Source organism: Pezoporus flaviventris, unplaced genomic scaffold, assembly GCF_033815535.1.
Source record: "Pezoporus flaviventris isolate CSIRO_AGI_PZ_B2104156 unplaced genomic scaffold, CSIRO_AGI_Pfla_v1 ptg000107l, whole genome shotgun sequence".
Lineage (NCBI taxonomy): Eukaryota > Metazoa > Chordata > Aves > Psittaciformes > Psittacidae > Pezoporus > Pezoporus flaviventris.
The window spans coordinates 2,153,267-2,175,281 of NW_026892655.1; the positions used below are offsets into that span (position 1 = coordinate 2,153,267).

Genomic DNA, 22,015 nt, shown 5'->3' on the forward strand with positions numbered 1-22,015 from the left:
TTCAACAAGGCCAAGTGCAAGGTCTGAATTTGGGATGGGAGGAGAAGATGGATCAGGGACTCCCCTGGTTGTCACTGCATGGCTCTGAGTGCCTGGCCTGGCTCAGCAGCAGCCCTGGTAGAAGCAGCAGTTTCTGCAGAGCTTGGGCCCAATTTGAGGTTTTCTTTACTAAACCCCAAGTTCATGGTGGGCTGGCCCCACCGGTGCCTCTGGGGACACCCCTTACCCCGGGGGGCTGCGGTTGTGGCTGGAGGAAATGGGAGGTTTGGGGGTTTTGAAGCCTTTGCTCCGTGGGGAGGGGACCGGCGGCTGCGCGTTAGCGGCGTCAGTGGCTTCCGTGCAGGGAGGGGTTACAGACGGGCCCGGTTTCGGCCGAGCCCCGAGCAGGCGGGGTCCGGGTGAGGCTTTGCCCCGTTCCGTTGCCGCTGCAGCAGCACTGGCCCCGCTCCTCCCACCGCGGCGGGTGCTGAAGCCCTGCGGCCTCCAGCGGCTGCACTGCGCCCGGGCCCGAGAGGTCTCGGGGGGTCGCTGCGGGGGCTCCGGTGCTGCCGAGCGGGAGCGGGGCTGAGCTGCGGCCCTCGGGGCCCGGCGGCGCTTTCCCTAAACCCGGTCCCAGCCTTTGAAACGCCGCAGCGGAGGCGGCGGTGTGGGCGCTGGGCCCCGGCCAGAGCTGGGGCGGGCACGGGCGCTGCCGCGCGGGGGTTTCAGGTTTTATTTCCGGTTTTGTGTGAATCCTTCGCTGTTTTTTCATCATTTCCCCCGGGCCGGGCCCGCACCGGCGGCACCGGGAGGGCTCCTCCCGGCTGGGACCCGGCACCGGGGGGCGGGGCCTGTGCCTCTTGGGCGGGGCCATTTCCATTTAGGGATGCGCTTTGGGGCGTGGTCTGGGTTGTGAGGGGCGTGGCCTGGGGGTGGGACTGCCGCCGTTCAGCGCGGAGAGCCGGGGGGGGCGTGGCCTGCGGGGCGTGCGGATGGGACTTGCCCGCCCCTTTCCCGCCGGCGCGGCGGGCGCACGTGGCGGCGCGGGGCGGGACGGCGGGGGCGCGCACTGCGCCGGCAGGAGCGCGCGCGGCGGGGCGGGGCGAGGCGCTGAGCGGCGGCGGCGGAGCGGGCAGCGCGCGCGGGGCCGCAACGGGGCCGGGGCCGGGGCCGGGGCGGGCGGCGGGGCCCGCCGGGCGGCCGGCGCCATGGGCACGGTGCTATCGCTGTCGCCGAGCTACCGGAAGGCCCCGCTGTTCGAGGAGGGGGCGGCCACGGTGGGGCACTACACGGCGGTGCAGAACAGCAAGAACGCGAAGGAGAAGGGCCTGAAGCGGCATTCGCTGATCTCGGTGCTGCCGTGGAAGCGCATCGCCGCCGTCTCCGCCAAGAAGAAGAGCTCCAAGAAGGTGCAGCCCAACGGCGGCTACCAGAGCAACGTGACCCACCTCAACAACGAGAACCTGAAGAAGTCGCTCTCCTGCGCCAACCTCGCCACCTTCGCCCCCCCGCCGCCCCCCGCCGCCGCCGCCCTCGCCTCGGCGCAAAAGGCTCCGCCAACCGCGCCCGCCGCCGCCGCCGCCGCCACCCCGCGCCGGGTCGTGGTGCAGGCGTCCACCAGCGAGCTGCTGCGCTGCCTCGGCGAGTTCCTCTGCCGCCGCTGCTACCGGCTGAAGCACCTCTCTCCCACTGACCCCGTGCTGTGGCTGCGCTCCGTGGACCGCTCGCTGCTGCTGCAGGGATGGCAGGACCAGGGCTTCATCACGCCGGCCAACGTGGTCTTCCTCTACATGCTCTGCCGGGATGTCATCTCTGCCGAGGTGGGCAGCGACCACGAACTGCAGGCGGTGCTGCTCACCTGCCTGTACCTGTCCTACTCCTACATGGGCAACGAGATCTCCTACCCGCTGAAGCCCTTCCTGGTGGAGAGCTGTAAGGAGGCCTTCTGGGACCGCTGCCTCTCCATCATCGACCTCATGAGCCCCAAGATGCTGCAGGTCAACGCCGACCCGCACTTTTTCACCCAGGTCTTCGCCGACCTCAAGAAGGAGAGCGGCTCCGAGGAGAAGGGCCGGCTCCTCATCGGCCTCGACCGGTGAGCGCCCGCCCGGGCCCTGGCCCCACTCCCCGGGGCTTGTCCCGGCGGGATGGAGGGGGGCGGCGGGAACTGCCGCCGCTTCTTGGGCCCGACCCTGGGTTGGGGGGTGCGGGAGACTCCGCAGCCTCCGACAAGTGTCGCCCCCTTTTCCATCCCGCTGATTGAGGGGGGAACCCCCACCGACACCCCCACTTTCCCCCCCGGGGCTGGCGGAGCGGAGCGGGGCTCCGGCGGCCGCATCCCCAAGACAAAGACCCGGGAGGGGGAAACGAGGGAAAAAAAGGAGAAAAAAGGAAAACAAAAATAAAAAAAAAGGAAATTGCTCTAAAGGCTCCGCCGGAGGCTGACGGGGCCGAGCGGGACTCCCGGGAGCGGGACAGCGGCGGGCCCGGCCCCCCCTCCCCCTATTTATTTTCTTTGAAGAGACTCGAAATTCCCGAGCAGGGCCGGGGGGAATCACCGCAACTGTTCCGTGAGCTCAATGTGAACCGTCTCGTCCCCATCGTGCACTGATCATGAGTATTGTGCTAAGGATCTACTTGAGTGTGCAAGGAGAGAGCCACATGCTGCTACCCGAGGTACTTTCACAACAAAAAACCCAACAAACTACTAACCTGCGGGGAGGGGACACATGAAAAAACACCCCCCTTCTTTATTCTTTCATTGTTGCTTTGCCAGTGGTATTGCGCATGCGAACAGGAGCATTTTGTGTCTTAAAAAAAAAAAAAAAAAAAAAGAAAAAAAACACAAAAAGGAAAAAAACCGAACACATTAAAAATAATAATAATCAGAAGAAAAGCCCTTCCTGAGCGATGGCTGTAACCAACCCCAGGCACAAAGCACAGCCCCGTGCTGCTGCTCCCCGATGGGGACTGACAACTCCTTTTGGGTTTGATTTTCCTTTTCTTCTCCATCTGCACCCGTCTTGTTCTGTTCTGCTCCATGGGGCGCTGCAGTGGCAAGCGAGCAGGAGCAGCACCGTGCCATCTCTTTGACTCCTCACTCAAAGCTCTCCATCGCTGTACAGTGGGACCCCGCTAATGATACATGTGTACGTCCAGGTTGTTTTATTTTAGTGCAATCTCTTCTGTAGCTCTTTGTTGACCAAATTGGTGGGTTCTTGTTACTTCTTAATTTATATTTGTCTCATTTCGTATGTGTGTGTATAGTGCGTTTGTACGTATGTGTGGTTTATAACCTGACCGCCTGTGTCATGGGGCTCAGTGTGCCTGTAATTTAATCCCCTCCCCTTATTTTTATTTATTTTTGTACTGTGCTGATTAAATAAAAATGCACTGACCATCCATTACACGACAGCGCGTCGTAGCCGAGTCGTTCCTGCAGTGCTCAGTTCCAGCGCACCACTGCTGGCGGCGGGAATGGGATTTGTGGTGATGGAAGTGGGATTTAAGGCCGGTTTTAACACGGGCTTTATCGTGTTCTTGGTGCTGGGGTCGCCCCTTGGCTGGGGGCTGCTGGAGGTGCAGGTGAGGAGGTGCCTTCAGCACACCAGAGGGGAACAGTCAGGTTATCAGGACGCCAAAACTCCACTTCCCATTGTGCAGCCGAGCTGCCGCGACACTGGCAGCGCCAGAGCGGGATGCAGCTCATGGGGCTGCTTTATTTATTACAGCAAATGATGTAAACAGAGCCTGAGGTCCATGAGATTTGGTTTTTTTTTCTGTTTTTTTTTCCTCTTTTACACATTAAAACATCAATTAAAAAAAAGGGTTCATTGCATCATCACCCCCGGCTGCAAATCAAAATTCAATTTGGACATAGTAATTTATGGGAAAACCCAGGAATAGATATATTTTAGATATATTTTATATATATATATATATAAAACCAGAGCAGGAACAGATACTGTATTTTATAAAGACACATTTCATCACATACAATATTGCCATCTCATAGTCTTAGGAATCTCCCAACCCTGCGATATCTTGCTGTCCATCATGATCTGATGCAACCACTTCTTTGGAGGGACAGCAACTAAAAGTGCTGATTAAAACTCCTGCCCCTACCTTGCCTCGGGTTAGAGTTGCTGGGGGGGACATGGGGACTGGTAGATGTAAAAAGCAAGAAGTGCAAATAGAAAGGCACAGCAATGGTGAGGGTTTTCCTCCAGGTGCTTCTCCAGGGGGATGCAAACAGGAGCTGTGGTGGCCAAATGGGAGCTGGAGTGGCCAAACTGGAGCTGGGGTCACCCATGGCTTCAGTGTTGGCGTTGCTGCTCCTGAAGGGCTGATGGGGTTATATGAGGAGGTGGAGGGACCTCGATGGTGTTCCATGCTCGTGTGCAGGGTGAGGTCTGGGGCTGCTGCATGGGTTTGTTGTCAGCTCCAGGTTCCCGATGTCCCCAGTGGTGGTGGGTGAGTTGTGTTTGCAGTATCTGGAAGAGCTTCTCAAGGGCTTTGGGCAGACCCAATGCGCAGAGCCCTCTGGAGCAGGAGCCATCCCAGAGCTGGTTACTGGTGCCTGGGACGCGGTGCTGGGATACTGTTGGGGGCCTGGTCTAAGGCCAGGGATCCTGTCAACCACAGGGCTCCAGCATGGGGCCTCCCTGCTGAAGAGCACTGGGAGGCTTTAAGCTTGTCCCACTTAAATCCAGAGCTGGAGCATCTCTGCACTCAAGGTACCCCTTAACCTTGGGTCTGGGTGGTTGTGGTGTGGTACAAATGCTGCAGCAACCTGTCCCTGCACCCCACATCCATGGCATGGCTTTGGGAAGCCATCCATTAACAGGTCTTTGGGTGAAAAGCCTCTTCCAGCCTCTTTGCAGCTCGCTGTTTGCCTGCTGGGTCACAACACAGACCCCCTGTGTCCAATGGGCTGGAAATCCTGACCTGACCAGCAGTGCCAGGACTCTGAATGTCCAATCCCAACATCCCCTCAATGGCACAAGGCCACCTCTGCTCCAAAGCCCCAGAGCAGCAGCAGCCTGAGACATGGTGGGAATCAAAAGCCCGTCAGAACACACATAAACACCAGGCTCAGGGTTATCTGAGCCGGGCAGACACGAGCACCATGAGGCAGGGAAATGTGATGCCACCAGACAAGCCAAGGTGAGGCACGGACTCCCCAACATCAACCCCTAAGCTGGAAACACCCAGGGAAACACTCGGAAGGGTCCAGCCTGGGTATTTGTAGCTGGGGTTGTGCTGCTGCCCCTCACCTGGTGCGGACGGATGTGCCGGAGTTGGTGTTCAATAGTGCAAAGGAAGGGAGCTGAAGCTTCAGCCCCCTGAGCTCCACGTGTTTCCAGACTAACCCACCTGCAGTGGGTCCTTTCAGCCCTCCCTGAACCTCAGTGCTGGGCCTAACACAAAGCCACGTGGAGCATCCCAAATTCAGCAAGGCCACTTTGGTCCTAATGGGAATTCACTGGATTTTAGGTCCCTGGAGAGGGCAATTAAGGCAAAAGCAACGCAGGACTAAAATAAATCAAACCTCTGCACTGTGAATCCCACTCTCCTTTCTGCTGGTGGACCTTGATCCAAGGGTTAGTGAACTCCAGGCAGGAAAGCAGCAAGCCAAGGGGTGTATCTCCATGTACTATCCTAACTTCATGCATGTGGCAGGGCTGGAAGAGTGTGGAGCATCTCCTTGGCATGGGAAGCCAGCCCTCCTTTAAAACCTGGCTCCGGTTCCACTGGGATTTGGTCTCACAGAACCAGACTGCCTGAGCCGGTTTATCTTTGGTTCCTACAGTAAAGGCTGCATAATATTGCAAAACAGGACACACAAAAGAGAACACAGAAGGGAATATTGGAGAGGGTTTAGGAAATCAGTGTGGGAAAGGGTGTAAGTACCTATAAATGCTTTTTTTGGGAGTAATTCAGAAGCACTTTCCTGACATTCTGCCCTGTTTCAGAAGATGGATAACAGGTCACTGGCTATTTTAAGCCTTTGTTGCGTGGTAATAAAACCCTCTCCTGACTTTGGGTTTGCAGCTTTAGAGCTCAAGCCACAGCTGAGCATCTCTACATGAGACCCCTTGAAAAGTCCAAGGCCAGGGAAGGGCGCTGGAAGCCCCAGCCTGTGTCCCCTGCTCCTGGCTTGCTGCGCCAGGCGGAGGGGGATGCTAATTCCCTGGCACGCAGAGGATGAAGCCGGAACGATGCTTGGTGAAATCCGGTTGGGATTGGTTGATCTTGGTTTCCACAGAGACGGTGCATTTCCGCCCGTGCAGGCTGCACTGCACTGGGTTGGTGACACTGACTTGCAGAGCGCGCTTCTCACTGCAACGCAAGAGGAGACAGAGGAGTCAGGGAGAGACGGGATGTGCCGGGATCCCAGAAGGGAGGGGATGTGCCCAGGACAAGGCAGGGAGAGGGGTTTTGTGTCAGGGATGCATCCTGCAGCAAGTTGAGAGTGCTGTCTTTAGCCAAGGTTCAGCTCTAAGCCCAGCTTTCGGGCTTGTTTGAGCACGTGGAAGACTCCCAGGCAGGGAAACGAGCCCCCCAGGGACTTTGGCATCGGGATCAGAGCTGATGGAGGAATATCACTTCCTGGGAAGACTAAAGGCCGGGTTGCAAAAGGCCCAGAGTCTGCTGCCAGCTCGGGCACCCGCAGTGGAATGACCTAGTGAGCAGTCACTCCTACCTCTATAGTGACAATAATGACAATGTCATCCCTTGATCTGAGCTGAGAGAATAGAAATACAGCATGAAACAGCTGAAAGAATCACAGGAAGGGTTGGTTTGGGTTTTAATTCCTCCTCCAGACAGACAGACCATGAAGCCTCATGGGGTCAGAGCAGCACTGAACAGCAGCACTGGGACAAAACTGTGTCATCAGGAGCCATTCCCCAGGTTTTTAACCCTTTAACCCAGCTTTGGTACTAAAAATTATTCCCTTTGCAAAATCCCTCCTCACCTGCACTGCCAGTTCCTGGATTTCCAGTGTTTCTTAGTATAATAATGAGTGGTATTTTCACTGCTGAAGCACAAGCCCCTCATGCAGCTCAGGTTTAGTTTCTATTTCATTAACAGTGTTCAAGACACGCTGCCTCCCATAAGCCATGGGTTTATGCAGCTTCAAAGTAATTAAGAAGATGTTCATTGCTTCCATAAAAATGAATGGTTGGCTGGAAGGGTGCTGGGAGGGCATAGTACACGAAGCCCTCACGTTGTCTCAGGTATTTAAGGCTTATTTACTCTTGCCTCAGTGAGTTGAGGCTCCAATCCCTGCTTAGTTTGCTATTTTTACCTTGTCTTAGCAAGAACGAGCTGCATACGTGGAGGAGCTTTTCGGAGATTCCTGACAACCTGTGCTTGGATAGCAGGTTTAGCTTCAAGTGTCTATAACAAGGATAAGTGCCAATGACTTGGCTCCTCCTCTCCCACAGCCCTCATCAAACAACAGGTAAGAAGCTAGAGGATCAGTAGTTAATAGTCAAACTCTGTTGACTCTTTTGCTCAGTGATAAGCAGCCCAAGCCAAGGGAGTGGAACGTCATTAACCTGGATTTTGACCACAGGCTGGTGTGGGAAGCAGAAAGTCCTTGATGCATTTTGAGTCTTGCGGCTGTGAGACCTTCAGCAAGAAGCTGAATCTTTCCCAGCTCCTGTTGAGAGAGGAGCCTCAAGCTAACACTGTCCTAGGATGGTGGCCTCTGGAGAAGGTGCTCTGATCTTCTCCCCGTGTAACATTTTCATTCATTAAGGGCTTCACTTCCCACAGTTTTCCAGGTCCCACCATGACAGTTCTCATTCACTCCAGGTCATGGGTTCCTTTTCTTCATGTGAGAAGAGGTTTCAGCCTCAAAACCTTTTGCTGGGGGAGAAGCTCTTGAATGGCATCCAAAGAGCAATCCATGTAGGGGTTTGCACATCCACATGGGGATTAAAATCCCATCCTTGGTCTTCCCTGTGAGGCAATGCAACACTGAGCCCTGCCACCAGCCCCATGAGTAGCCTGACCTGCTGGGACCTTGAACCTCCTGGGTGCTGCTCCTCTGCTTGGTCAGTCTCCAGCCAGGAAGAGGTTGGAGGAAATGTCAGTTTGGTTTCCAGTCCATCAGTCACATCAGCATCACACCTGATGGTGCAGCAGCAAAAAGGGGAGCCAGCTGCTGGCTGCCCTGGAGTAAGATGGTTTATTTATTGACTGAAAGGGAGAAAACAGCTGCCAACATCAGCCAGTAAAACAGACCAAGAGACATTCCAAATCTCACTGCTACAAGGAGGCTCTGACAGGGAAGAAACACCAACCCCCAGTATCCAGGAGTGAAATGTAAAGGGAAAAGAGAGCTTTCGTGGGAAGTCAGGGTCTACCCCAGCACTGCTCCAGTCCTGCCAGGGAACCACAGGATAATTTCTGTATATAATAAACCACATGATAATTTCTGTGTATAATGAACACCAGGGTGTTGGTGTTTGCTGAAAACACAGGTTTTTTTTATAAAACTTTAAACAATTGTGTTTTTTTGGTGGAAACAAGAAAACCCATCTCTTTCCATCCCAGCAGTACAGGCACAGCCACTGGGCTCAGCTGGTCCTGTGGACTGGGGCTTGGCTGTGCTCTTTCAGATTTCGTGGCTCAGTGAACTCTGCAGGATCAGGTGACTTCTCTTCCTTCATCTGCTCCAAGCCATCATAGCATGAAACTACCTTTACCAGCTCACGTTGCTCATCTAGTGTGTCTAGAGGAGTTAATGGCAAATAGTTAAGGTGATGGCTCTGCATGTGAGCACCTGTGTGTGCAAAGCACCATGAACATTGTGTGAACAGTACCTGTGTGTGAGAACCACATCCTGGAGCAAGAGCATCGTTAGATGTGGCTCGAGCTGAAGAGATATTCGGGTAAACGCTGGCAAAAGGGAAACCAGCAGAGAAGAGATGACTCCAAGTGGAAGCTGACTACTGGCCCATGAAATATTACAGTTTTGACTGAGCATTTAATCTAGGACCTCAGGGAAAACACAAGCCAAGTAGCGCATAAATGGCCACAGACAGCTGTCAGTGCTGTTGATAATATAAAAGCATCTATGTCGCCAGTAAGTGGTGGGAAGCAAAACAAGGAAGAGTGGAGAAAGATCAGAGGGAGTTTGGGCAAAGACAGCAGAGCCAGAGTAGAAAGTTACATAAATGCATTGCTGAATAAATGTTAAACATATGAGATGCTTAAGAGCCACCACTGGTGACCTGGAATGCTTTGCAAGGAGCTGTCATAGGCACGGAAATACATTTGTCGATGAGATATTCCTTGTCTGTAGCTGTGAGCTCCACCAGGAAGCACAGCGGGCTGTGGAGAGCCAGGAACACGCGGTGCCTGGGGACAGCGGTACCCAACAGAAGCCCAGCCTGCTCTGGAGATGCAGCCCCATCACTTGCAGGGATGGAGCTTATTCAGATTTTCCAAGGTCTTTAAATGAGGTGCTGCCTGCCTACGGATCCAGCTAATGCAGCCAGGGAGCAGGGAATCAGTTGTTTTCAGGAAGCAAAATTTGGGTAGAAGCAAAGCTGAGTACAGGTGCCTGATTTTCATGACAACAAACCAGAGGGATTTAAATGAGGCAAAACCTGCCACACGGTGTGAAAGGAGGGCTCAGAATGGGATGTATTCCAGAGGGGATTTTCCTAAATGATCAAATCTTTCTAGAGTTTCGATCAAGGATTCTTTCTGGAAAGGCAGGCATCACTGTGGACTACTTGGTTAAGACTTCAAGAAAGCATGCAGCTGCAAACAAGATGTTTGGAAGCATTAGGAGCAGGATGGAGAATACAGAGAAAATTGTAGCACCTTATGTAAGTCTCATCTGGATACCGGCTGCAGCCTCTGAAGGGGTTCAGTGATGGAAAAATAATAGTAAAGTGCCTCAGAGATGAAGGGAGGCTGAAAAAAGAAACCCCCAAATCAGCAGCTGTGTTCTGCATGAAGAAAATGCTTAAGAAGCCAGAGAGAACCTAGAGAGGCCTAAAAAAAGGCAGCTCTCAAGGCTCAGCTTCCTAACAACAGTCACACAGAACCTCCAGGTAAGTTACAATAGCTTCTAGGCAGTGTGCAACCCACTGCTGAGGACCACTCCATGCTGTGGTGCTCAGTGCTGGGTGGCACAGGGGTGAACAAAAATGACCAGGAGCTAAAAAGACATTGGATACAACAGGGGTGATAAACATTTACATATCTGAGTTACAACAGTGTCATTTTTGGAGATGATAAGTGTCTTCTGCATGTGGGTTTCAAGCACACTGGCTGTGCAGGCTGTGTGCTTGGCAAGGGAGGGATGGGGGAGATATATCTTGCCTGACCACTTGTGGTTTCCTGCTACTTGCAGAACAATGATACTGGGGATATTTGGGCTCAAAGGAAAAAGCGAAGAGTTCTCACTGTGAAAATTAACCCCACTCTAGCTTAAACGGAGGCAAAAATGGGAATATCTGGTTTCTCAACATATGCAAAACCTGCACTGAAAACCTCTTGTGCATTTCGTGTCACCTTTGCTCCAAATGAGGAGTAAAGCACTGCCTGGCTGTGCAGAGAAGCATCCCTTGCTGTGGGGAGCTGGGGCCAGCGCTGTCCCTGGGGAGCCATGGCATGAAAGGTATCACATGTCAGTAATCCTGGGTGGATGTTTCATTCCAGGCAGAGGGGTGTCCTGCTGCAAGCACTCAGAGCCCGTGGCTGCTGCTGCTCCACTTCATCTTCTCAGCTCTCTGGCCGCATGTCGGGGGGGGACAGTAACATCTGAAGTGTGCACAGCTTCAAAGCACCGGATCCCACTTCCAGAAGAGATTTACACACTTGGAGTGTAAATTTCCCTAGGTAAGATGCAGCTGATTCCAACAGCATCACCCCTGTGACTACTTGGTGTACTTCATCCTTCTCTGCTCTGCTGTCAGAGAGAGAAAACACCTTTTCCCATCAGCTCTTACTAGAACACTGTGGGTCATGTAGCTACAGGAGGTTAAAAGCAATGATTTACCATCCTGTGTATCCAAGAAAGTAATTTAACATCCTCTTTGCCTCTTCACACTAGCTACTGGGGTCTATTAGCCCCACCAAAGGAAATCCCCCTCCTTCTAGCGGTCCCTTTTTAGTGCTGCCCTGGAGCTGCAGCTGGCAGCACTCTTCATCCCATGGGTTTGGTTACAAGCACTGAGAAGCCTGGGCTGAGGAGATTAATCAGGATTCCTTTTTGGTGCAGATCATTCCTCCCTGCTCGTAACTGTAGAGCAGTTGGGTGAGCAGGAGATTAGCATGCATGACAGGTAGCATGTGCCTTATTCAGCATGTGCTGCATTACTTACACGTGCACCAAAGCGACACGACAACATCCTAAACCACAGTGGGTTTTCAGAATCTGCCTTGTGAAACCCTCTCTGAGCAGAAGCAAGAGACAAACAGGATGTTTTCCCAAACTGTTACTTGCTTTTTAGAGACACAGTGTTGTTGGCGTTGTAGAGCTCTTCAGTATCAGGTGGCCTTGGCAGAGATTAGACAGTAAGATGGATCAAAGCTATGGAAAAGAGACACTACAAAGAAGGCAGATATGAAGAAAGGAGATCTCAAGCCAGGATCAAAAGGCAAATTTCCATAGCGGAAGGTCAGAACAAGTCCTCCAGGCATGTTAATGCCAGGAAAGGTCAGTTAAACACTGCACTGGCAGGTCCTTTCTCACTGTGTGATTTTATGATCTGCAGTCAAGTGACACTTCATACTGTGATTTTTTTTTCAGCCTTCAAACCCAGCAAATATTTGCAGCTTATTTCTAACACAGTTTTGTACCTTGTGGTCTATGTTCAGGTAAGTCACCTCAGAAGCTGGGAGAAGTGGCTTTTCTCTTAATCTGCAAGAGAAGGACCAGGCTACAAATTGCAATCCTGCATTGTTCCACCGAAAACTCAACCACTACACTTAAGAAGTGGCTTTCAATCTTCTCTGGCTCAGACTTGCCCATGTGCCATTTCTCTCTGCAGCTCACACTGACATCTATTTACCAGCACAAACCACAGAACCGCTTGCCTTTGGTTTGGGAGCCACACAGTGCCACGTATTACAACATTGTGCTTGCAACTTGCGTCAGCAGCTCTATTTTTGCACTTGTAATGAGAAACAAGATTTGTTAATATCTGTATATTCCCAGTGAAAACCATTACACATGTCCAATGGCATACAGCAAGGCAAGAGCAAAGTCAGCTGTTAATACCCTGGTCTGCCGCGTCTGGCCAGTACATCGAGTCAGTTCCTTTCATTCACATAAAAGCCACTTTCCTAAGAGGACAGAGCTGCCACAACACTGATGTGCTTTTTTCAGGATGCGCCTGTTGTAGAACCAATATATCCCTTCCCCTCTTGCTGAGGTGTAAAGCCAGTCCATTAAACGTTTGGCTCTCTCACTCTTAAAATGCATGTAGTCCAACTTGAAAGCAGGGTCAGATGGTCCCAGAGCAGCGCCGGTGAGCTGCACTTCCTTCTTCATTTGTTTAGTAACTGAGGCATTTGTGACCCATCCTCAGCAGCCAGAGAGCGCTTTCCGGAATGCCAGCGAGCTGTAAAATATTCCTGTCTCTTCCAGCAAAACTGCTTGGTTCATGTGCTTCAGGGTAAAGGAGGAACTCCAGGGTGATGGGGCAGGGGCTGCTCCTCCCCTGCCCTTTCCAGGGCTGTTTCCCTTCATCAGGAGCTTGGGATAGGAGCCAGATTTCAATAAAATACCCAAGCAGCTAAAAAGTAGGCTTATGCAAAACATGTGTAAGTAACATGCTGGGTTGCATCAAAAGCAGCATGGCCAGCATGTGGAGGGAGCAGATTGTCCCTCTCTGCTGTGCTCCAGGGAGACCTCCCTGCAGTCTTGATCCAGCTCTGGGGCAACCATTCTGTGACTCTATTATTCTATGATTTACAGACTGGTGATATGCAACAGTATTATGGAGGAAAGGAAAAGGATGGGGAGAGCCAGGCGTGGTATCAAATACCAGACACGGGTATTTGTGGTACCTGGTGCTGAGGTTGAACAGTGGCAGAAGGAAGGTGCCATCACTCTCAAACACCCATGAGGTTTCAGCAATAACCCAAGAAGAAGAGTCCTGCAGGGCTAACTCAGCACTTCTGCCTCTGCATAGAGCAAAACCAGCTCGGGAGCCAAAGTATGAAACAAGTGGTCTTGCTAGGTTAAGAAATGTTTTCTATGGCTGTGTGACATCCTCACCACCATGGCCTGTCCTGCCCACACGCAGTTCCCGTGTGCTTTGCAGCTCAGTTTGCATCCTGCTTATTTTTGGATAAACAGAATTGATGATTCTATGATTTAGTTTATGAGGATGACGGTTACACACATCCAGTGACACATGCCACTTGCCTTCACTTACTCCAACCAGTCCAGTTCTCAACAGCTTTCCCGGGGTGCAGCACCAATACATAAACCAGAGCTCCTGAAGTCTCCAATTAGTTGTATTTTCTCAGCTATTGAGTCCTGGCAAAGCTTTTGAGAGCCAGCTCTCATCTGGATTCTGCTTTACTGGGAGCACTGTGGCCGCAAGACACTGGAGTGTTCCATATTTTATAAAAAACACTATGCCAAAAATATGATTCAAAGTCCTTGGCTGGAGACGCAGTAAAAGCAGAACATCGGCTCATTCACAGGGTTACGCCAAGAATCCTGCATTAGAAATGCACCAGAACATGAATAAAATAAGACCACTTAGGAAGATGAGCGCAGACTTGCCTCCCATACAGGACATCTCAGACCTAGATTCCTGCTCAGGCTGAGCAGCAGCAAAAGTTCTTCCTTGTATTTTCTTTTTGGCCCTCAGCATCACCCAGCAACTGGGCTGAATTCCTGCCTGCTGGGTGTCGTGGTTTAAACCCAGTCAGGTAACTCGTTCACTCACTCCCCCCCTTCTTTCCCTCCCCCTACTCCCAGATGCATACAGAGCCTAATGTTCCTCCTGAAAAGATCATAGAATCAAGGAATCGTAGAATAGTTTGGGTTAGAAGGGACCTTCAAATCTTATCTAGTCCAACCCCTCCCTGCAATGGGCAGGGACATCTTCAGCTGGATGCTCTCGGCCTGCTTAGCAGATGCTACTAAAATTCCTGAAGTTTAATGAAGGAGAAAATAAAAAAAAGAAAACCTACTTCAAAGGGAACCAGCACCTTTCAGTCACCTGGGATGTATTTATCCAGCTCCTGCAAGAATGTGAGGCACTGGGAGCCAATGGGGAGGACAATAAACCCGTGATTACTCAACTCTTTACCACTCCAATTTACATGAGGCAAAAATTTTCTAGCATCAGACAGTGGCTGAACCAGCTGATGGGTGCGTTATGTTGGAAAACAACAGCACAACAAAGTGCTGCTGTCGCTCTTATCATCTCCCTTTGATACAGACATAACCCAGCATCATCCTGATGGATGAGCAGCTCTGCTTTTCCCACTGCTCTGTTTAATATTTTTAGAGTCTGGCAGAGGTCTGAAGCCACAAAACAGAGGAAGCTGCCACGGAGCTTCAGAGAGATCCCCTAAATTATTATAAAATAACCAAAAGCGTGCACACTTTGGGGGCTCTTCTCCTCTTGTTTTTTTCCCTATTATTCTTTGGAATTGACCTGTTCCAGGAAGCCAGCTCGGAGAAGTGGGAGGGGAATTTTACTAAGGTGAAGCCACAAGCCTGGCTTCTGCCTGCACTGGTGGCTGTGATGCCACTGGAGCCATGGGAAATGAGTGGATCCAGGGGCTGGCAGCCATGAGGATAACGGCACCAGGGCTCTCCCCAGGCAGAAAGGCTGGGAAGATGGGCTGTGCTATTGCATCCCACCCGCAGCTCCAACAGCTTTGGTTGGATAATGCCTCCAAGGGGTGGCCGTGCCTAGGACTTGGCTGTTGTTGTCCCCAGCTGCCCTGGCTGTGCTCCTGCCCTGCAGCCCGTGACATGCAAACAGCTCAACTCCATTATATTGTGCACACAGCGCCGCTGAGCTCATGAAAGCTGGAGCCAGGGATTTAACAGGAGGGCTCTGACATCCCAGGAACATCCACTGCCGCTCGCTCAGCACCGCACTGCAGGGGCACAATGCACCCAGCTCCCTTGGAGCGGCAGCGGGGATGGAGGCGGTGATGGAGACCCACTGGTTCCAGCACTACAGCTCTTGGTCACTATAGCAACCTGGATATTCATCATCCCATCTGATGCTTCATTTCTGCCAGCCAATCAGGGCTGATGCAGAGCAACAAGAGATGGGCTCGTTCACTGCCTGCTCTGATTGCTGCACTGTGCACCCTGGTTAACCCCTCTAGAAGCTCATTCTGCATGAATTCCCCTTTCTGAGGGGTTTATAAGTTTACTGGGGATGGTGCTGCTCACACCACTGCAGTAGCAGAAGCACTGGTGCAGAGGACTTTTAGGCAGAGTGTCACCATGACCTACTTAGTGCAGGACGAGGTGACATCATGTTAAATTGCCGGTGGCTTCCCAGTTCTGTGGACCACTCTGTCCAGTGGCAATGCTGAACTCATCTGACCCCTCAGGCATGCTCTTGACACTGAGGCACATACCTCTGGCTGTTGGGATAACCTTGCTCTGTCAGCACGAGATACTTCTCGCCTCCTCAGCATCTCTGACCTGGAACAGCTGTGCTTAATCCTGCCTCTCTTTCCAGATCTGGTCTTAAAACCTAGATTTGTCTCCTTTTCCAATAGAAAAGAGAGCAATTCGGTAAAGCTTGAGGGGATAGAAAAATGCCATTAGAAAAAGAAGAGGTGTTACTGGGCTGCATTCTCCTGCTGCTTTTGTCTCAGAGAGAAGCAACATTCCTGTTCACCCTTCCCTGAGTGAAGCAAGATTTTTATCATGTCGTGCCTGATAAAAGGTCACATTTTCACCCACAACCAGAGACACACATGAGCCATTTCCCTACAGATTTAGGCGGTGTCAGAGCTCTCCAGCCCACATTCTCCAGCTCACCCTGTGCAGTTTTATCCAAGGGGAATGCAGAGGGGTGGGGTGTATGCAGGTTATCACAGTGTCGTGCCAGCCAGGAGGAGGGCTCCTCCACTCCCAACATCCACACCACCTGAACTGAGGAAGCTGAATCATCCTTCAGTTCATGACAGGCTTTTAACCTGATGTTGAGGAGTCTCAGGAGGACAAGAACACCTCTCCCCATGGTGAAAAGAAGAATCACTTGAACAGTCATTTCTGCCCCCACACCCAGGGCCATTGATGGGGCAAGACCTGGTCTTTCCTGCAAACCCATCGCCCTGCCAGGTACCTCTCACACCAAAAGCGGGTTAAAACACAGTACAGGACCCTGAGGAACAAGGCAGGCGAGAATCATGAGGCAAAGGGTGATGGAAGGGAAGGGGAAGAGGAAGCAACAAGTCAGGGTGAGTCAGGGCACAGACCTCTTGGTTGCTCCATCATCACATTCAGGTTTTAGCTAATGAACCAACCACTTCCCTCTTATTTTCTGGGACAAAAGCACACCCAGAGTCTTTGGAGGAGCCTAAAGAGATAGAGTGTGCAGGGCTTAAAAAGTGGGTTTAAATACAAGAGAAAGTCAGAAGAAAGCTGAGGAGCAGGTTGTACCACAGTTGATGCTACTGAAAAAACACTGAGAAAAAGCTGGGTACTCAGGAGAAGATCCCAGATCCCAGAGCAACTTGGTGCATTTGGTTTTGGCTGCCAACAACCCTATGTGCTACTGAGATTCCCAAAGGTGGATGGCATTTCAGGGATGATGCTTGCACAGGTTTACAACCAAAATTCCCTAGCAAGGTTATTTGGTTTTTAAAGCCTTGAGGAAATTTGGTATCTGTTTCCCAGCACAGTATGGCCAGAAGATGGGACTGGTTGGGCATTAAGGAGAATTTGGATTACACAAATGAGAAGACAAGAAATAACTGCAGCAGGCAATCATGAGGTGGACAAATTAAGGAGGAAGTGAGGGATTTTGGAAATGGAAGGAGGAGGATGGTTGGATTGTGCTGGGTTGTGAGCAGCCTCTGTTCCCATAACATAGAGAAAAGTTGCTTCTAGTGCCTCAAAAACTCCATTCAGGTGGGAAAGCCCAGGTAGAACCAGCACTGACATCACCTCTGTATCAGCATTACAGCATCCCAATGACACATTCTGAGTCTAATCAAATTTCAGGCACGATGAAAGTCATTATGTTCTGTTTGAAAGCACCGGGGTGAATCAGGGCTGAGGACAGGAAGCCTGGCGAGAACAAACAACGAGGCAGATGTTGTAAGAAAGATTTTCCTTCCATTACCAAACTTTCAAGCCACGACACAAAGTCCTTCCAGTAGCACACAGCACCACAGAGGTATTTAAAAAGAGGAATTTCATTCTAGACTCCTAATGTCCTCCCCAGGGAATAAGAGCAGTCAGATTAGCCTAAACCAATGTGACAGTGACCTGCCAGGAGCTTGGTATCAGCCACAGGCACTCCCCTAACAAAGAACCAAGCTGAAAAATATAAGCCTATGACTAATGATTAAAGGCAACCTATTTCTCTGTGTTTCAATCCAGATGATTTTTAAGAGCACCAAACTTCCACCATGTTTCCTTAATATTACAGATTCATGATGCCCTGCAAGACATCAGGGACCTGTCGTCTCAGAACTAGGACTTGGGCTATATAGCAGGAAATCAATTGTATATGTGATTGCAAATGATGGGCAGGATTTTAAGTGGATCTTGTGTATTCAGAGAGGTTGGGCAGCTGATCGGGTGTTTATTATTTCAGGAGCATTTGCTGAGCTGTTCCAGAGTGGTCTCAGTATCACTTCTGCAAAGTAAAGGGCTCTGAAGCTGCAATTGCAGAATAAAAATGCTGGCACTTCTGCTTCCCTTTGTTCTCTTGTCTTTATTCACTGATACATTAGCACAATTCACACAGGCAGGAAAAAAGGCAACTTGCTGTGAAGAGACACAACCAGCTGTTATTGAAATACCTGACCTATTTCTGCTTTCCCTTTGCCTAACTTGCTCAACAAGAAGTTTGGATTTGCAGAAATAGCTGAAATAGCTGCGCTGGATCATGTGGAAAATGCTTATAGAAATGAAAAGTCTGGAAGGGAAATGCACATTGCCAGGCTGATTCCCACTATACTCATCGCATTTTCAATGCAACAACATATAATTTTCATGTCAGAATATTACACGACTGCTGCAGGACACCACCTATGCAAACACAATGTGGACATGTAAATCAAACCTCTTCATCAGCTACCCAACCCGAAAACACAGTAAATCCCTCCTGCCTGAAATTCAGGCTCTCTCCAGCAAGGGTGATCCCATGCTGGATCTCACAGTATCCATATCCCTGCCCTCTTAGGTGGGGCTTTAGCGGCTCTCATCACACGTCTTTCAGCAAGGTGAGGCCCAGGGAAGGTTCAAGCATGGAACCACTGTTCGGGACCAGCTAGCACGGCCGTCAGTGCCTCCATCCCTCTGGAATAAAAACGGGTCTGTTCCTGAGCAGGCTTAGGATACAAGCTTTAGAGCACAGACACGTTACTAGGCACAGTAAAATGCCTTTAATTACTGTCTGGCACAGTTTCTATTCTCACCTGCAGAAGAATCAGTCCTTCTTCCTATCTTCCCTTGCAGTGGAGGGTACAGTTTTTACTTAAATGCTATTTCTGTTGATGAGCCTCTTCCCTGCCCACCCCCGACCTGCTGCTTCATGTAGATCGGAACCAGCCAGAGGCTGAAATTCCTGGCAGTCATGGGCGGCACCACTTAGGGGACTGCAACAATGCTGCCATTATAGCCAACAACCCAGGACCCTCTGTGCCTGTGGGTTCATTCCTCTCCTTTATAAACACCCCATGTCATGATGCACTGCCATGGATGCAGGAAAATGGAGCTGGTGACCCACATGGTTTTATGCCACTGTATAATTTTCTCCAAATACAGGCAAGTTTGGCAAAACAGAGTTGTTATTTCAGTACCTAAAGGGGCTACAAGAAACCTGGAGAGAGGCTTTGGACAAGGGCCTGTAGGGACAGGCCAAGGGGAATGGATTTAACCTGCCAGAGGGGAGACTGAGATGAGCTCTTAGGCAGAAGCTCTTCCCTGTGAGGGTGCTGAGGCGCTGGCACAGGGTGCCCAGAGAAGCTGTGGCTGCCCCATCCCTGGCAGTGTTCAAGGCCAGGCAGGACACAGGGGCTTGGAGCAAGCTGCTCTAGCGGAAGGTGTCCCTGCCCATGGCAGGGGTTGGAGCTGGAGGAGCTTTAAGGATCCTCCCAACCAGTCTGGGATTCTAAGAATAAGACCTGGCATGATATATCCTCAGCTTTCCAGTCTAAGAGGGATACTAATGGCTTCACAGGGCTGTGGTAAGGATGAATAACTACAATCCCCGAGCCATGTCAAATACTATTTGGAGGTACCAAATGGTGGTAGGCTCACCATTATCTCATCCATCTTTTCTTTGGCAGAATTATCAATATTTTATGCTTCTCTATTTCAGAGTCTGTGCTAGGAGAGCTCAGCAGATTTACACTGAGAAATCTGCTACATCAACCAAATGCCTGCAAAGCCAAAGCCATTAACAAATCAAACATCTACAGCTCGAGCACTCGCTAGTAATTTATTTTGCTGCAGTCATTCCAGCTGAGCAAAATATCTCTCCCCCTCCCCAATTTCTAATCAGCTTCCATCCTCCTCTGGGCTTACCAGAGTTAAATCTTTCCCACTGCTCTCTGTGCCAAATTGAAAAATTGAGCTGCAAATGGGGGAAAATGAGTTGCAAAGCAAATGCTTCCACTAGTAACAGATAAACTCTTTGTTCTGAGGCCATCACAGCATTTCAAGAGGTTTCCTGTACATCTTCTGAAGAGCCATTGCAGTGATGAGATAAGATACCACCACTGTGAAATAATCTCTGGGAAAAGAACCATTCCTCTGGTCTCCAAGGGTATGCCAGCCTGGGAGCCAGCTGTAGAGCTCAGTGTAGCACTACCAAAATAGCAAATTAATCCCTCATCTCAGGACAGAACTTGCACAAGGACTGTCTGATGATCATCCTCACACTTCCAAGTATTTTCCACTAACATCTCAAACCAGGAATATTCTTCAACCTCATTTAAAAACTGCATTTTAGGATCTTGGGTTTTTTGCATGATAAATTTTTGCTTGTGAGTAACAGAGGGAGCTGATGGGGGGTGTGTGTGTCTGTGAGTAAATGAAGATAAAACCAATCTTTTTGCAAAAGTCCTCAGTCTCATGACTCTCCCTTCCTGTCTGCAGCTGACTGAACTGCCCTTCTTCCCCTTCACAGTGCCACAGCTTTTTTCTAGCTCCAACAGCTCTATAGACAGAACATCCTAATGGAAAAAGAGCTGACAAGATCCAGGGCACCCGTTAATGCAACAGCTAGAAAAGGCCACGAGGATGACAAAAAGATGACATGGCAGCCAGATCTAATGATACATGAGGTCACTGGACCATAGAGCGTGGAAATGTGTTGTACATAGGACTAAAAACCCAATGTAAGAAGGCAGAGGGTCAAAAGGAGTGAGTGTAGGCGCAACCCTCAGCAGGAAAGTGCTAATGCTCTCCCCAGCCTCATCTGCCTTGGCACAGATCCTGCTTTTGTTGAGGTGATGTGCTGAACAATGTCTGTATGATGCCAAGAGTTTGGTATTAAGTGATCTTCGCTAGTGCTGGGTGAGCTCCCACAGCTTGTGCAGTGACAGCGATTAGGTTGGATGATTAGGAAGAGTCTGCCTGACCTTGGGATCAATGAAAGCCCTCCTTAAGTCATGCATGTTTCTCCAGGGCTAAAATCCTGCTGTGGACAGGGAGAGCCAACAGGCTTATGCAGATCACTGAGAGACAGAGGTCACAGCAAACCTGCTGCTGCCAAGTGTGTCGCAGCACTGCATGACAGCCAGCATGAGCTGCTTAGTGAGCCCAGCTGCAAAAAACCTGCCTGAAAATGACCCAGCAGCTTATAAATCTCCTTTGGTGCCTTCACAAGGCACTGGAGCCCTTCTTCTACACAGTGAGGTCATCTCACGGTGCGTTAGCATGCCCTGGTCCTGATGCTGAAAGGAGGTAGCCTCTTTTTAGACCAGCATTTCCCAAAGGTGATGACACTCACTTGGCTCTCTTCTGGGTGTAGGCATCTTCACATGACACATTCAAGGGAAGAGCTGCCTTTAAATTGCTGCACATAATTATCTGGAATTCCTGCAGCACAAGAGGGAAACAGCTGGAATTACTGGCTCCACATGTAAACATTTGTGACCAGGAGAAAGCAAGCTGCTGACAGGTAATGGAGTACTCCTCAGCTAGTGTAAACACTTAGGTCACTAATTGGAGCTGCTTCTTACTCTTTTGCTCTTTGTGCCGCTCCCACAAGGAACTGAGCTGCTGCCAGCAAAATGTCAGCAGAAGGAAGGTTATAATACAGTTCTATACTCAGAAATAAACCCTGTGCAGTGATTTTTCCTATCCTGTGTCACCTCTGAGCTCACTAAAGCTGTGGCCCACGTGTGCTGTTGCAAGGATGGGGGGTGAGGTTAGTTCTTGGAGAAGATGTGGTGATACAGGAGCAGAAGCAAAGCCTCAGAGAGCATCACCTGGGAATGATTTGGGTCCTGACAAGTGATGCTGCAGGCAGCACTTACCAGCCTGCACATATTGCTACACCTTTCAAAGCTGTAGGTTTTAATGTTCCCAAGTTCTGATTTTAACTTTATAGAGGTGGTCTTCACTGCGTACACAGGCAAAACCTCCCTGGACTGATGCAAATACAGCACAATCCAGTGCCCTCACTTTTCTGGAGGTACTTCTATCCTCAAGCAGGGGCTGTATTAACCCTCCCAGTCAGCACAATGCCCTGTGCCATCAACACAATCCAACTGTAACAAGTACTTCAATATTCTGGTGCCAAGCATACAAGTCATACATCCAAACACTTACAGTTATTAGGATTAAGAGATTGAAAATGGAGGTGTGAAGTGAGAGGATGAA

The 22,015-nt window shown here is 50.5% G+C and overlaps 2 protein-coding genes across 4 annotated transcripts in view; one reads left to right on the plus strand and one right to left on the minus strand.

The window, feature by feature from the left end:
* The first annotated feature begins 1,124 nt into the window (after positions 1-1,124).
* On the plus strand, positions 1,125-3,393 carry CDK5R1 (cyclin dependent kinase 5 regulatory subunit 1). 2 transcript variants are annotated; one of them, XR_009747574.1, is made up of 3 exons: positions 1,125-2,074; positions 2,501-2,655; positions 2,756-3,393. XR_009747574.1 is itself a non-coding variant. In XM_061477488.1 (2 exons), exons 1-2 carry the CDS (start codon positions 1,188-1,190, stop codon positions 2,562-2,564), a joined length of 951 nt encoding a protein of 316 aa, XP_061333472.1. In that variant the 5' UTR covers positions 1,125-1,187; the 3' UTR covers positions 2,565-3,393. The 2 variants fall into 2 exon arrangements, 1 of the variants encoding a protein (XP_061333472.1); XM_061477488.1 differs by having other exon boundaries at positions 2,501-3,393.
* Positions 3,394-3,868: 475 nt separating this feature from the next.
* The window catches only part of MYO1D (myosin ID), a 112,117-nt gene continuing 93,970 nt past the window's right edge, over positions 3,869-22,015 (minus strand). For both annotated transcript variants that reach the window (XM_061477555.1, XM_061477554.1), the window contains one exon: positions 3,869-6,321. In XM_061477555.1, coding sequence (XP_061333539.1) covers positions 6,165-6,321 — 157 coding nt within the window. In that variant the 3' untranslated portion in view covers positions 3,869-6,164. The remainder of the gene's footprint in view (positions 6,322-22,015) is intronic.